General features: G+C 39.6%; 1 protein-coding gene and 1 long non-coding RNA gene across 5 annotated transcripts in view; one reads left to right on the forward strand and one right to left on the reverse strand.

The window, feature by feature from the left end:
• Positions 1–3,208: 3,208 nt before the first annotated feature.
• Positions 3,209–13,424, reverse strand: LOC116488505. The gene is made up of 6 exons (XR_004253194.1): positions 13,361–13,424; positions 8,913–9,162; positions 8,578–8,722; positions 8,302–8,379; positions 5,170–5,265; positions 3,209–3,509 (listed from the first exon to the last, which is right to left on the reverse strand). It is a non-coding gene; the product is annotated as an uncharacterized LOC116488505 (long non-coding RNA).
• The window catches only part of PRSS12 (serine protease 12), a 40,397-nt gene continuing 33,774 nt past the window's right edge, over positions 8,841–15,463 (forward strand). For 3 of the 4 annotated variants that reach the window (XR_004253193.1, XR_004253192.1, XM_032186098.1), the window contains exons 1-3: positions 8,841–8,942; positions 10,900–11,038; positions 13,335–13,513. Coding sequence is in view for 2 of the 4 variants with exons in the window: in XM_032186098.1 (XP_032041989.1) it covers positions 8,879–8,942; positions 10,900–11,038; positions 13,335–13,513 (382 nt within the window). In the remaining 2 variants the exon portion in view is untranslated. The remainder of the gene's footprint in view (positions 8,943–10,899; positions 11,039–13,334; positions 13,514–15,463) is intronic. The other variant, XM_032186100.1, reaches the window with a different exon arrangement.

Genomic DNA, 15,463 nt, shown 5'->3' on the forward strand with positions numbered 1-15,463 from the left:
CTTCTTTATAAATATATGAATGTAAAGTCTACCCTTAAAATATAATACAATTTCTTTTTAAGCACACTTGTAATTTTTACTGTTATTTTCAGTGTGATGTCCAAAAGAATCAAGGCTCTGCAAATCACACTGTCTGTCCATGTAACCGCTGCTTTCACTTTTCCCACTAACTTTTGACTGATTGTGAGAAATGTGACATAGGCAGAAGTCACAGAGATAATGAGCTTCTTGCAAGTGTAATAACAGTAGGCAGTCGAGCAGATGAGAGTGATATTATATATGGCACCTGTAAGTTGCAGAAAGGACTGCAACGTGCACATGTGCACAGTTTCAGAGAAACCAAATGGGGGAGACCATCATCAATGGTCTAGCCAAGACAGAAGCTGCAAAGCACAGACCATACAACCTGAGAAAACCAGACTCCATTAGTTCTGGGATTTTTAGAAAAAGGCCTTGCCTACTTAGTGTCTTAAATGGAAACCAGACTAAGACCCTAATATGTAAATTCTAACAGAAGTAGTATTTCCTGTAGCATTAGCAACCTCCCATCATGCTGAAAGCTAATTCACAGTTATTAAAACAAATTAATGCTCATTTCCCATATATGATTACATCAAAAACAAAACTCATGATAAAAATCAAAATCTTCAAGTCTGAAACTGTGCACGTGGATTATCCGATTAAACCTCAACTGCATCATCATAATGATATGTACTCTTTCCTTCAAGATGTTGCTTCCTAACCTTCTCACCTGTGCAACCTCTTCCCATCTCTCCATGCCCCTCACTTAAGTACCATTTTGTAACCTAAAATACAAACTCCACTACCCTACACGGGCAAAGAAAGTTCCATGCATGTGAGATTCCTGCAGGCCCACACACCTAGAGGAGACAAATGAAATCAGAATACATGAATAAGTACCAGACTCACAGCTTTGCCAGAAGGGTTTTACAAGATTTATCACACTCATCTGCTCTCTTGCTCCCATGCTGATCTGCAGAGCCCTGCCTCTTCCAGACTAGAGGGGGGGGGGAAAAAAGAGCTTAGGTCAGGGGAAATTAAATTTTGCTTTTATTTTAATGCCAAAAAGTGTTTACTAGGTAGTGAAGGTAGCCTTAACTAGCTAGGCTGAACATGCTTTTTACCCATCCTTCCAAAGATGAAAGCAACCAACTTGCCATGACAGCAACGAATTCACAGACAATGAAAGAATGGCCATAATGAGTTGCTTTCAGGCTAATACCTTGTACATACTCATTTTTTTCAAGACCAAACTACACTCTTGCCAGTCCTGATGGTTTCTAAACTAATGCATACACGTGTCTAAGAAGAAAACTGAGAAAGCAAGGCCAACCTGTGTGCTTAAACCCATCCAGAAATGCAATGGACAGATGCAACAGCATAGTTATCACATTGCTGTAGAAACCCTAGCAGGGTGCTCTTTAACTTCGTGAGGGATTCAAGTACCAACTGTATTGTCACAAGAATACTTTAATCACAGATCAGCACAACTCAAAAGAATACAGGTGATACCAAATGCTGTAGTACCTGCTTTTCCTTATAACTAGAGCTCTTTTGTCTTTATAAGCAAAAGCTTAAATCGGCAAAGCAGCCTTCAGCCCCTTTTGAGCAGTTTGAAGGCTGCTGAAGGGAGGCCATTGTTTAATGGTGTTACATGGGGTCCTGCACGGAAAGCAGGAAGCATGCTCTCTTAGACCCTCGCCACAAGGCAAGGTTGTGCAACTACTGATAAGCTCACCCAAAAGCCAGGTGAGTGCTTCTCAGCCAAAAACATTTGGAGATGACAAGGATCCTCTGTGGAGGTGAATGTGAAAACTCACAGGACAGACAAACTGGCAGATAAGGGGTGTGCGCTCTATCAGGCAGTCATACTTGGCAAAAAATGAACAGCAGAGAGTAGAAACAGTGGTAAATAAAGGATAGCAAACAGCCCAACCGGTATGGTATTGTTTAGATGGACAATACTAGACAGAGGTGAAACTAACTGATGACCGTGCCGGAAGGAGGGAGAAATCAGAGACGATCGGCTCACGCAAAACTCCGCGGCGGCTGGCAGTGAGCACATTGCTATTCAGAGCACACGGGATAAAGCTGACCCCTCCAAGACGTTGCTCCCGGCGGCGTCTGTTCGCAGCCCCTTTGTCTGACGGCTCTCTGCATCGCTGTGCCCGCAGCCCTACGTGCGGCCCCCCTAAGTGCATGTCTACCCCCGAACAGCCGGGCCGGGCTCTGCCCGCTCCCCCTCGGCTCCTGGCGAAGCCTCCAACCCGGGTGCCAGAAGGGCCGGGGGGCGGCGGGGGGGCTGGAAGCGACCCCGAGGCCGTGCTGCAGGGGAGCGGCGGGGAGGCGGGAGGGAGGGGGATTAGCGGGACGCCGCGGCCCCGCCTCCCCCCTTCTCATCCCGGCGGCAGTGCGAGGGGGCGATGGGCCCGAGCCGGCGGCACCGGCACCATGGCAGCCGGCGCTCTCCTGCTGGCGCTGGTGCTGGGGGCACTGCCCGGCACCCGCGGGCCGGGGCCGGTCTCTGGCGGCCTCCCGGCCCCGCCGCCCCCCGCCGCCTGCCCCCGGCCGCCGCCGCCCCCGGGCCTCCCGCGGCGGGGCTGGGCGGGCTGGGGGCCGCGGGGCCGCCGCAGCTCCTGCGCCCTGCCCGGGCCCCGGCCGCGGGGCGGCCCCGGCAGCGGGCGGCGCCCTGCTGAGGGCGAGCGAGGTGAGCGGGGACGCGGATCCGGGCGGCACCTGGGCAGGGAGCGGAGCGGAGCGGGGCGGGAGGCAGCCCGGGGGGGCTCCAACTTTGACACCCGCGGCTGCCCCGGCAGCAGGTCCCGCGGTGCGCTGTCCCCGTAGGCAGCCCGCCTCCAGCGCCGCGCCGTCAGTGCGCTGCGGGCTGCCCAGCGCTGGCCAGCACGGCTGGATCGCGACTTGCTAACCCGGGGCGCTTCTCCGCGGGGTGCTGGGCTCCCTCCCTGTCCCGAAATGTGGGGGGGAGAGTGAGAAGGCGGTCGGCAAGCCCGTGTGCTCACCCCGCCGTGGGAAGTCGTGTTGCCGCTTCAGCACCCAGCCCCTGGGCACTTGGGCAGCCGTAGGTTGGGTCTTTGGCAGCCCTCCGTAGAGTTAAATAAAATTAACGTACAGGCGGGTTTGGAATGACTTCACTTTATGGAAACATGGCCTTTGCATGTCTGTGGTATTATCTCCTACATAAGTAAGAATTGTGTCCTATCTATACACATACTAAAAACGATCAAGTATAATTGCTGCAATGAAAATTAAGACTCTTCTTTGTCGCCCTTCCTTTTACATATTTCATAATATTGCAACACCATCAAGGGCATTAATTACTAATACCAATATTAATAATTTTGTTCTTGTGGAAGTTTTTTCCTTTTTTTTTTTTTCTTCTTTTCTTTAAATTTCCTCTCTGATCCCTGAAGCGGATGGCTATCTTTCTCTTCCAATGATAGTCCTAAGAAGGCATATCAGATACAGAGCTGAAAAAAGGATGATAATTTGATCAATGTGATAATTATACATATTGGTATAAAATATCACAGGAACAGCACATGGAGGCACCGAGGTCCATAGTGTTAATCTATGCATTAAAAAAACTGCAGCTTCCAAAGCCATGTTCAAAGTCAATGCTGTACTCCTTCAAGAAGACTGAATGCTGTTATGTATTACAGATGTTTTCTGGGAAAGAATACCAGGCAGCTGATGCCATGGTGGAGAAAACAGATAACTAGACACAGATGAAAAGAATCCAGATTTCACACCCTTTAACTGGTCTCAGTTTGAAAAAGGGTCCCACAGTTGGTTCTTTAATTTAGTCTATCATATTTATAGCTTTTTTCCAGAATTGTTCAGTCTGGTTTACAAAGTACTTTGTAAGGATTTTGGAATAATCTGCCAGAGTGAGCAATAATGTATCATTTTATTGCTAAGAACCCAGTTGTGCTCTTACTGGAGCAAATTCCAGAATCCCCTGTAAGTTCAGTAAGAACTTGATAATGAAAAAAATGCCAAAAATGCTGCATGATTTGGGTTTAGCCATGTTTCTTCACTCTTTTCAGAGTGTTTTTGTTTGTTTGTTTTCCTTCCCAAGTCCTTTGGACTCAGCAGTAAATTCTCAGTGATTTCCATGGGCCAATAGTCTGCCCAAAAGTCTTTGTGGAGGGGAAACCAAAGACTTACGGAATGTATGAAATGGCTTAAGATGGAACAGGGAAATACATCAAGACATTTGACCAGAAATAGACATTACTATAACTTTGGTCCTGAAATATGTTTCTTTCTCACAAGAAGCAAAGAAATGCAAGCAAGGCAATGTTATGAGGCAGTTTATAGCTAGAGGACAGACTAGAGATAATCTTCCTGCATCTGTTACGTTACTATATGTACTGAGGAAGCCCACTCTCAGTTCTTGTGCACCTGCAATAAATAAATACAATACTGTGTTCAAAGCCCTAACCGCAAATCTCCTGGATTTCCTATCTTAAACATTAAGACTAATGTGCAAAGTTAATTGGTTAAACTTTGTGCATGCATATATATTAAAGAGCTTTATATTTTAACATTAATGCTGGAAAATTAAAACAAAACAAAAATGCCTTTGCAATTATACCACACGATACCAACCTAAAATCAGATTAATAGTTTAAAATAATATATTTTGGTGTTTTATTTCCTCCTTCTAAAACGAGAGGCATCTGGGTAATATTTCTTATTCAATCTTTGAAAGCAGGTAAACCAAATACAAATAGATATAAATTATCATGATTAAGCAAGGAAATCATAGAGGAAAATAAATGAGTACAAGAGTATGCTGTATACAGAACCAGCAAAATTTACAAATTAGCAGAATTTAGAATTTTAGGCATTGCTAATAGCAACTTAGCTGTCTTGTGTACCTATTCATGCTTGAAAACAGAAGTCCCCGTCAGCACCTGGAAGCAACTGCTGCCACACAATGTTTATGTGGCATGTAGTTACAGTATTCTTCATATGTTGTTACGTATCTAATTTAAAGCTCTTTGAGTAAAGTGGGTTAACTATTTTTCTTTGTTATACAAAGGGGAAACAATAAAAGAAGGTACATTTCTTGCCAGAGGTCACAATACCAGTCAGTGTCAGAACTGGAAATCAAATACACACCTTCAGAACATCCCAAGTGTGGAGTCTTTCCATTTGAATCTGTTTCATCACAGGGTAATTCCACTAATACCAATCAAATAATGCTTCACAAAAGTTCTGGGAGAGAAGAATCAAGCCTCAGGCTCATAGTTTAAACACATGATTATTCTCTCTACTTATTACACTATGGTCTGGGCAGTTGATGGAAGGTATTTTGGGACTTTTTTTTTTATTAGCGTAAGGTTAAAGAAAAAAAAAAAGATGAAAAATCAAACATGAATGTTTATTTTCTCCTTCTAAGACTGAAGCAGCTCTTCTGGGACCATTCTTATTACACCTGCACAGCATGAGAACCCCTCAATTTCTACAGCTCTGTATCACATCAGATAATTGCAATCCGTTAGAACCCATTACATTCCTAAAATTTCACTGTGTTCTTTTTTCAAAGCCTTAAAACATTGATTGTTGACGTGATGAACCTCACCTCACTGCTACAGAGGAACCAAGTCATCACATTACATATTCAATATATGTAATACTTATGAAACTCCTATTATAAGGCTCCTTGAGCATGCAGTAATGTTGTGTACTAAAGTAGGTCTTACAAAGCAGTTCTGATGGATGCACCCTTTTTCAAGGTGTAACTACCAAGAGAAAAGAATTATAATTTTAGACTGAAAGTGGTTCTGCACTGGTTCCAGTGAGCATCATCCATTGTTTTTCTGAAGTCAACAGGTATATTTTATTTGATTTCATCCAGGGATGGCCCTGGAAGGGGAGAAGAGCTTCCATTGATTTGAACTGGCATCAGACTGGGCCTATAATGCCAGTAGATATTTTTTCAAGAACCTCATGCAAACCAATATATCCAATTAATTCTGAAAATGGGACACTTTTATATGTATTTTGCATCCACTAGTGTTTGGAAATACTAGAAGTTGTTAGGCAAGATATAGCATGTATCAATGGGCGACCCTTACATGTAGTGTTAATTTATACCTAGTTAATTGACTGCGAGGCAACAGAGATGAATTATCAGTGCAGGGCCTTTCTGTGGCACTATCCCACATTGTAACACCTTGCAAATGAAAGCAAAAATAACATTTGCCGTTTCTACAAATTTCCAGAATTGTAATATTTCTTTTGCTTTCCTTCAGACCTCTGAATGTAGCACCAGAGGAGAAGGCACAGGAAAATTCTCCTTATAATTACTCTTGAAAATCTACATTTTATAGCCAAACTACAAGCCTTTGAACACAGGTGTTATGAAGAAAATACTGGTACACCTTTATCATAAACCCTATCATGGCAGTACTCACACAAGCAAAAATGAAGTGATTCTCATTCTATTTTCAATTCAGCCACATGTAGTAACAATGCTTGTTCTCAGTGAAATGTAGAAAATAAAATAGGGTTTGAAGTTATCCAGCATCTCTGGGCATGGGAATGGTAGAGCAGAAGAGCCAAGTGGACCACTCGTGTTGTACATGTATAAAGCACAATTCCTTTGAAGCACTTCTTTCTGGAGTTTATTAAAAGTTGTCTGGGCAGTTTTCCTCTTTTTTTTTTTTTTAATTGCTGTGTCTCAGCTTGAGTCTGTATGGCAGGTGCTGCTGAGCAAGTCTCAGCAGCACCCACTGGATACCCTTACTTCCTTGCATTTGCAAGTATAACTTAATCTCTTTTAAACAGCGATAGCAGATAGGAAAGATTCTGACTTGGGCAGATACCAGGGCAATTAAAATTACCAAACTGTATGTAAACGATGTGATTGACCATCAGTAACCTCAGGCAGAACGTAATTGAAAGAAATGCGTACACCTTTTGAGTGTATATAAATGATTGAGTTTCTGTGAAGGTGGTAAATCTGTATTCTTCAATAAAGGGTTGAATGAATGCCATCCTAGGACCACAATATGTGTCCTAAAGCTACCTGCCAGTCCCACTCTGTGTTCATGTGTCCTTTTCTCTTATTCTTGTGGGGTCAATTTACCTCTCCTGCAGGGGCTCCTTCCTCTTTCTGACCAGTGCTGAGGAGGGCACTGAGAGCTATGGGCAGGGTCCCTGTACTCATTTGCATTCCCTGCTATTGAGTTTGGTGCTTAGAGGCTTGACACCTTGTTGAACTCTGTGCATTTCTCAGAGCACTGCATGCTAGCCAGAATATTTATTACTGTGCTAGCTCTGCTCCCATCATGTTTCGTTTTCTTCAGCAACCAAACCAGCTCAAAACTTGCACCTGAAAAAATATGAGATTGTGCTATTATCTACAACTCCACAAACCTAGATGTTCCATTACATATACTGAAGATAGACCTGTTTGCTGAGAAGTTACTCAAATGCTCTCCTGCAGAGCTGCCCTAGGGAAAGCACAGAAGGAAGCCACTTGGAACACACATGTTGAAGTGCAGTATGGACTTGTGGTGTTAAAATGTAACAATAGAAGACTTAACCAGTGAAATTAAGAATTAAGGATTAATAAAATTAAGATTTACTGGTATCCTTTTGATTAGACTAAATATTGTTTTTTCTTGCTACCTATGAAGTAAAAGGGTTTCCTGTTCATTTTAACTAGGCAAACACTGACTACCCTACAATGAAGATGCTAACACATTCTTAATAACAAAGATAGAGTCATCAGCTAATAATAGTAATATAGCATAAATATACATGATGGCAGATAATGTTGGTCAGATTGCAATTCCCTGTGATCCATTTGCACATGAAATAAATCTGTTCTGTTACAAAGTAAAAGTTTTGGAAAGTCTATTGGAAAGGAAAAATAACCTATTGAAGCACAGTGATATATTTTACAGTTCTGTTATGTTTTTTGAGGTATCCATTTTACTGTAATTAATGTATCTCTTGATCCAGTAAAATAACTACCAGGGGCTGAATACTGCAACATTTTGAATAAACTACAGAACAATCATTTTCTTATTAATTTGCTCTTTGGTTTGCTTGCTACATAATTATGACATCATAAGCTAACACATACTTCAAAGTGCATATGAAACATACAGAGTACTGTATCATTTTACTTTTGTTAGATTCAGTGCTGGAATACTGAGAAAGAAACACTTAGATTGGGCTTCATAAAATACTAAGCAACCTTTCGGGGGGGTTCAACTTTCAATTAAAAAAAAGGCTTACTGTTTTTCCAGAAGAGCGAATGCTTGATTTTGCCATGGATATTTTAGGTTAGGCATAGCTGTAGATATCAACACCTGCCTAAGAGAAAAGTATGAATCAATGCAACCATGTTAGAAATAGTTTTGTTATACCATATATTCAGTTGGCTCTATTATACTTAAGATGTAATTAAAGGTTTAATATTAGTTACATGTAAGAATAGGCTTTCTCTTTATTTCCCTCTAGATTAAATTATAGGTGAAAATTAAGAATATATCAAATTTGTTAAAAATATACCTTTAATGATCATATTGTGTCTTTTTCCCATATGATGGTAGCTGGTTCTTTATTTTGTTTTATTTTCTTGTGAGATAAACAGAGGTCTGTTATATATTCTACTGTCTTTCAAAGAATGTTGGTGTTCCTATAAGCAGCTGTAAATCTGCAGGAAAAAGGCAAACCAAAATATTTTGTTGAGATATGAGATTATTTTTTTTTAAATCCTTCATTTTTTGGTTTTCTATAGGTCTTGTCACAGAGGTGCATGGAAATAAGGCTCTGTCCCTTCCAATCTTTGTCCCTTCCTGATACCAGTAGTATGTTTTTCCACCTCAAGGAGGAACATAAGTCACCTGGGGTTCTCTGGGCGAGTGGGCAGCAGGGTAAAGTCTGTTTTCTTTGTTTAACAGTACATGTCCACAGCGAGATCTCCATGCTTCTCAGACTTCATCCATGAGGCTTCCATCAGATAGGCAAAGGATTTCAAATTTATTTTGTTTTTAATTGTTGGAAAAAGGCTTGCTGGTGTGTGAAAGTTATCTCTGGTATCATCTTTTACTCTGTGCACATGAATAAATTCTTCCACTGTTGTCACTGGGAATTCTGCAAGTATAGAAAGAGCAGTGAGACACATTCTGCCATGGAGACTTTAGAAGATAATTATAATTGTCTAGTACACCCTTATCCAAATATTTGCAAAGAACTGCTGTATCATGTGCACTCAGGAAACACTGTATCGACTTCAATAGGTGTCATGCAGGACCTTAAGCAATCATGTACAAAAATAAACTCGTTTATGGAGACGACATCTTCAAACACAATTTCTGGAATGGCAGGAATCATTTTGCTATGACTACAATCGATATTTGAAGTGGAAATAATAATCTACGCAAAAGTTTGGTGAGGAGCAGAAATAAACAAAATTCCAGAGCCTGTCTGCATGTGGCAGAGAAGCACGAAAACAAAGACTATAAAGACAGAAAAACAACAAGCAATATGTCTACAGTGTTGCTATAATTAATCCATTAATCATTCTCTGTGCTGAATGATAGCTCACCCTGTAACATAAGATGAATAACTTTTGTTTGTAGTTTACTGCACAGTAAGTTACCGCTGAGAAAATAAATAGGAGGCAAAAAGGAACACACAAAATCAAATTTGAGGTTAATTAATTCCTCAAGTCATTTGGCAGTCATTTGGCTTGGGAGTTTTATAAACTATACTGAACTAAATTCAAACCAGAACACAATCTGAGTGAAAGCTGAGAAGAAAAAGTAGATCGACCTATTTTTGCTATTATTATAATTATTATTATATACTCATATATGAACACAGAAGGCAGGGACAAACATTGACTTCTCTCTTCTACTGCTAAAAATGCTGCAAGCTGGATGATGGCATAGCTTCTGATTTTAAGTAGATCACAGGGCAGAGGCAGATGGATTAACTGAGATTTCGGGCAATATTAATGCACACAATTAGTCTGTTTGATAATTTAACAGAAATTTATTCTTGCTGAATTACTGTTCTGACTCTTTGTTCTGCTTCTGTAGATTTAGACCTATAATCAGCTTTCTCCCACCTTTATAAGTGTCACTTGGCTACATTCAACAGCAGATACATCTTGCACCTCAAGTAAAACTACTGTAATATAAAAATGCAAAATCTATTAATTTTCTTGGATTTGTGTGTTGTTGCTCCCAAGAAGATGACTTTTTTCCCACTTATTTTAGAAAATTCCTAATGTTTTTAGCTTGTTTTGTCTGAGAATTTCCTTAAAACCCCTCGAGAATTAATAGAACTATATCAAGCGTATTCCTGTCTGAGAACAAGTATGAACAAATGCATTCTTTGGCTAAAATAAACTACTTACATACATGACATATATAATCTTACATGGCTCAGAGCAAAAGCTATGCAATCCATGTTTTTTTATTTTTATTTTTTATTTTTTTTTAATGCTGGATGGACTTAGGAGGAAGATAAAAGCGTAACATTCATATATAGATAGATTTTGCTCATCTGGGTACATTTTTTTAAACCACATTTAAATGATTATGCAGTCTGTACATACTTTCTTTTGGTGGTTAGACCTTTAACTAGGTTGTAGCATCAGAAGAGTCAGAAAAGTTATGGAATAAGATTGTCTGCTTTTATATATCACATATATATGTTAGATATGACTGAGTACTTCTTAGCTTACCCAAAGTGTGCAAAGTAAGATGGTAGTGCATGAAACAGGAATTCACTCTGCTGAGGGAAAAACAAATTCGGAGTCTATTATGTAGGATAAATGAGCGATGGACCATCTTGGAGACCTAACTTTCTTCTTTTAACTAGGGTCAGTGAGACTCCAAGGTGGCAAGAATGAGTTTGAAGGCACAGTGGAGGTTTATTTGAATGGAGTCTGGGGAACAATCTGTGGCAGCCATTGGGACAATAACGATGCAACAGTCATATGTCGGCAGCTTGCACTTGGGTAAGTTTTAATCTGAGTAAAAGTCAGTGGACTTATTTTAATGATATTACAGTGTAAAGGGTGATCTTTTGCATCTTTAAGTTGTGTTATATTTCAAAGAGGCCACTGTGAGAATCAGTATTTCATCTGAAAGCTGTGTGTGGGATCTGATGAAGAGCAGAGGCAGGGTAGATCTGTGCTTTCAAAGTAAAACAAAATCTGCTTTAGATCTCTCATCCAGGAGATGTCCATGAACACAGAAATATGAGGTCTGATCCTAATCTCGCTTATGTAAGTGTCAATTAAGGGCAGCTCTTGTTAAGTTACTGAATCTACAAAAATGTAAATGTGGTCAGAATTAGCTTCTCCATGGCCTCCTAATCTTAGGAATATTCCTGTTTTCCAGCATCATGGTGTTACCCTGGTAATTGTCCATAATATCTTACAAAAAGACATATGGGAGGCATTCTAGATTTTTGGGGAAATGTGGTGTTTTTGCTGTGTGCATCTTCCTGCAACTAGATAATCTGTATGGTTAATTTTACTGTTACACTTCAATAACTAGACACAAAAAAATCAAATTTTGCAGTTTTACATTCTCATGAAAACATTTTATAGGGTCATGGTAATATTGCAGTGTTTGAAAGTCCCTGAACTGTGCTAACAGCTCACTGTCCTTATTGACCACTGTTTCCCTCTGCTGTCAGAGGGGATTTAATCAACAGGACCTTTTAATGTAATTTAGTCATTCATCTCTAGATAATGCCTATAGTGATGTTGCAATTCCAATAGCAAGACAAAACTGAGGAAAAGGAAGAAAATGCCCATACCTTCAGGAATCTTAAAAAATGCAAATTCAGCTTCTAGAAAATCAATGTTATCCAAGTTAGGCAAACAAATATTACTTGGATATCCTCCCTTAGAACTCCATTCAGTTTGCAGATTCTCAATAAGCCGCAAAGTATGGCTGGATTTATTGCCTTTCTAACTTTTCTTGCAGTTACGTATCAAAGAAGTGATTATGTTTCCTACAAGCAGCAGGGGGCTAGGATACCATATTTTCATTGTGGCATTCCTAATGGTTATTCCACTTTTTAAGACTGCAAGCCAGAACAATATCTAAGCTGTTTTATAATGTTCAATATTAATCTCGACACACCATGCCAACTTAAAAAATATAAGGATTAGATGGGATAAAAGTTCAGCCATCTGGAGGCTGTGATTTTGCTAATGACTTAGCTGTCTACATGCAATATTTCCTTTCCTCATTCTAATTTAAGTCCTTTTTGCCTTCCATATCCATACCATTCCAATAAACATTTCAGCTGAACAAGAAGACTGCTATTAGCAAAAGTAGTTCAGTGATATGAGTAAATGGCTTGGTCTTTTTAACAGAAATGACTTAAACCTGAATCCAGGAGAAAAAAAAAAAAAAAAAAAAAAAAAAGCAAGTATTTGAAAGTATTTGAAATAGCATGTAGTTGAAAGTTTATGTTTATGTTGTCTTGAGTATTTGGCAGAAATGTGGATCTATACACCACAAGGTGAATTCACTAGGTTTTAGTGCTTCCATTTTTCTGCTCTTTTGACTTTACAATACTTGGGTTTTGTTTTTAATTTATTTTTGTTGGGCATTATATGGAAGATAAGAACATTCAGTGAGTAGATTCAGTCTGGGAAGGAAAGGAAGCTGTTTATAAATGTTCAGGAGATGGATGGATGGATGCATGGACGGATGGATGGATGGATGGATGGATGGATGGATGGATGGATGGGAATGGCTGAAAAGACAATAATGAACATGAGCCTGATCTAATGTAGCATGAGGTGATTTTACAGCCCCATATCATAACCATATTATATGACATGCATATTGGGAGAGGAGAAAAGTGAAAGGCCCCTTTGCATTATTTCTCTTGGAAGTGTATCTGTTGTGGGATGGTACTGTAGGTTCACATATGGACTGTGGAAGGAACTTCTGTGTTGATTTTTGTAGTTAAGAACTGGGAGAACAGGAATGCGACTGGCCTTGCAGTAGCACAGACCAGTATACTAAAATATCCCATGACAAAATGTCAAGATCTGGGTCACATATGTAACACTGTTACTTTGCTCTGTGCAGAAGACAATGCTGAACTGTATGAAAACATGATGACTTTACCCTGTTCAAGAAGGCCCTTTCTTTTTGTCCTGGTTTCAGTTAGGACATTTTCTACCCCAAGATTTATATATAAGTACCAGGAATGAACAGATTTCACAAACAAATGTTCCACTCCCCTTGCCCCCAGCTCTAACATCCTGATTATTCTTCTTACAGTGAAAAAGGTACAGCAAAACACATACCATTTTCTGGACTGGGCCTTATTCCTGTTTACTGGAGTGAAGTGCGTTGTCGTGGTGATGAAGCAACTATATTGTCATGTGAAAAAGACATCTGGCAGGATGGAACATGTCCTCAAAAAGTGGCTGCTGCTGTCACATGTAGCTCTTCCCTGGGTAAAAAAAACAAAAACACAACATTTGGTATTTACCTTATTTAAATGGAAGTAGTAATAATTAATCATTATTAAATAAATAAACTTTATTAGACTTCTTGGAACAGGAAATTAAACAGATTGACTCATAGCATCATTAACTATTTCAGATTCCACTATGCTGTGCAAGCTGCAACTTAGAAGAACCACCTTTTACATTTTTATGATCAAGAAGCAAAATGTTGGTTTGAGATCCAGGTTGTGAGGAAGGGTGAAGAAGCTAGAATCCCCCAAGGGACTTCTGGCTGTAAAAGTAGGATCATTTATCCCTCTCATGTTATGTATTTATTTATTTACTTACTCACTCAGAGGTTCTTTGGTAGCCACACACTACACATCAATTTGTTAGCTTTTCTTGAACAATAGGGAGGAGCACCAATTTCACTCAAAGGCTAAACACAACTTTAGTACAGAAGTGTCTGATGCGTCTTGGGCTTACATTCCTTACTGTGACTGTGGCTGGCATTGCACAAGGAGCTATAAAGTGTTTGTCCTATTCTGTGTACATTTAAAACAGCAGGCCTGAGACCTCCTACCTGAAGATTGCCACCTCACACATCACTCATACAATACCAGGAAAATGTATTATCAAGGCTTTTAAGATATTTCATATTATTTTAACTGACGTGATAAACAGCATCTAAATAGGCAGTTATGCCACCAGGTTTAAAATGCTGCTGACCTCAAGGAAGGCTGGCAGTGCTGAGAAGCTGGCAGTGGCAGTCTCTTCAGCTGTAAGCAAAACATGTCGTATTGCTGCAGCCAACCCTGTGCTTCTTTTCCTCTCCTACTTGCATTCCTACCCAAAGGTAGATGCATTTTTGTCCTAAAGCTCCACTGTTCATGTGGAATATTTTGATGAATGACTTCCCAAACCATAATTTTATTCTTAATTTAGAAAACAGTAGTGTAGATGATAGAAAAATCCTTAAGCTAGGAAAGAACTTGAAGGCTAAGGAAAGAGAAAGTTTTGCCTGAAGAAACTGAAAACTATACATTTGGAAAATTATACTTTTTGATCATAAGGTTTTCCTTCTGCTTATAAAAATTTTCACCAGAAAAGCTTGTTTTGTTTAGATAAATATATTGAAGGCTTTTTGTCTGTTTCAGTAATGCTGAAAGCGAGATTATCAATAATTCAGAGCCCAGGATATCTAAAATTAGTTAAATTGATCGTGAGATTCTGCAGACTAGATGAAGTTTTCTGAAGTTGCCTGTTCTGCAGATTCTACTGCCATTAGCATTTTAAGTAATTACAAAAGAAACAAAACCAGCAATAACAACAAAAAAACATTTCACACCACAGAATAGTAAGATAGACTTGGAGAAATTCCCTCATTTTTTTTTTTCAGCCAAGAAATAGATGAAGTAGCATTAATTGCTTGGAAAGTATACGCAAAAATGAATCACATTGTACATCATTCAAATGCTATATATGGTTAAACTTTGAAATAACCTTTTAAATACAAAAGTGACTAATTTTTTACATGATTTTAAGCTGTTTCTGTTATAGCTTTCTGTGGAAGTGATGCTTCCAAGAACATTTACTGCTGCACCACAAAAGGTCTAATTATTTGAAAAGACCAAAACTGACACCACATCTCAGAAACAGGCTGACAGGTTAAGGAAGGACACAATGCTTGCACAATTAAAGTGAGGCATTATAGTCAATGAGATTTCCATGCTTTGACATGAAAACATGAGGGTGAAATTCTACTTCTGTGGCAATGAAAGAATTTTTTGCCTCTTACAGATTTTGTCTTCTGGGACCAATGTTGCCATTAGTGGTAGAAGTGCAACCACTGACTGACTACACCACTGAGTGTAGTACTTGGTCCTAAGTATCTGTGGACAATTAAGAAACTCGAGAGCAGTATGGTTTCTTGTCTGTATAATATTTTTCATCTTCCGA

The sequence above is a fragment of the Aythya fuligula genome, chromosome 4, assembly GCF_009819795.1.
Source record: "Aythya fuligula isolate bAytFul2 chromosome 4, bAytFul2.pri, whole genome shotgun sequence".
Taxonomy (NCBI): Eukaryota; Metazoa; Chordata; class Aves; order Anseriformes; family Anatidae; genus Aythya; species Aythya fuligula.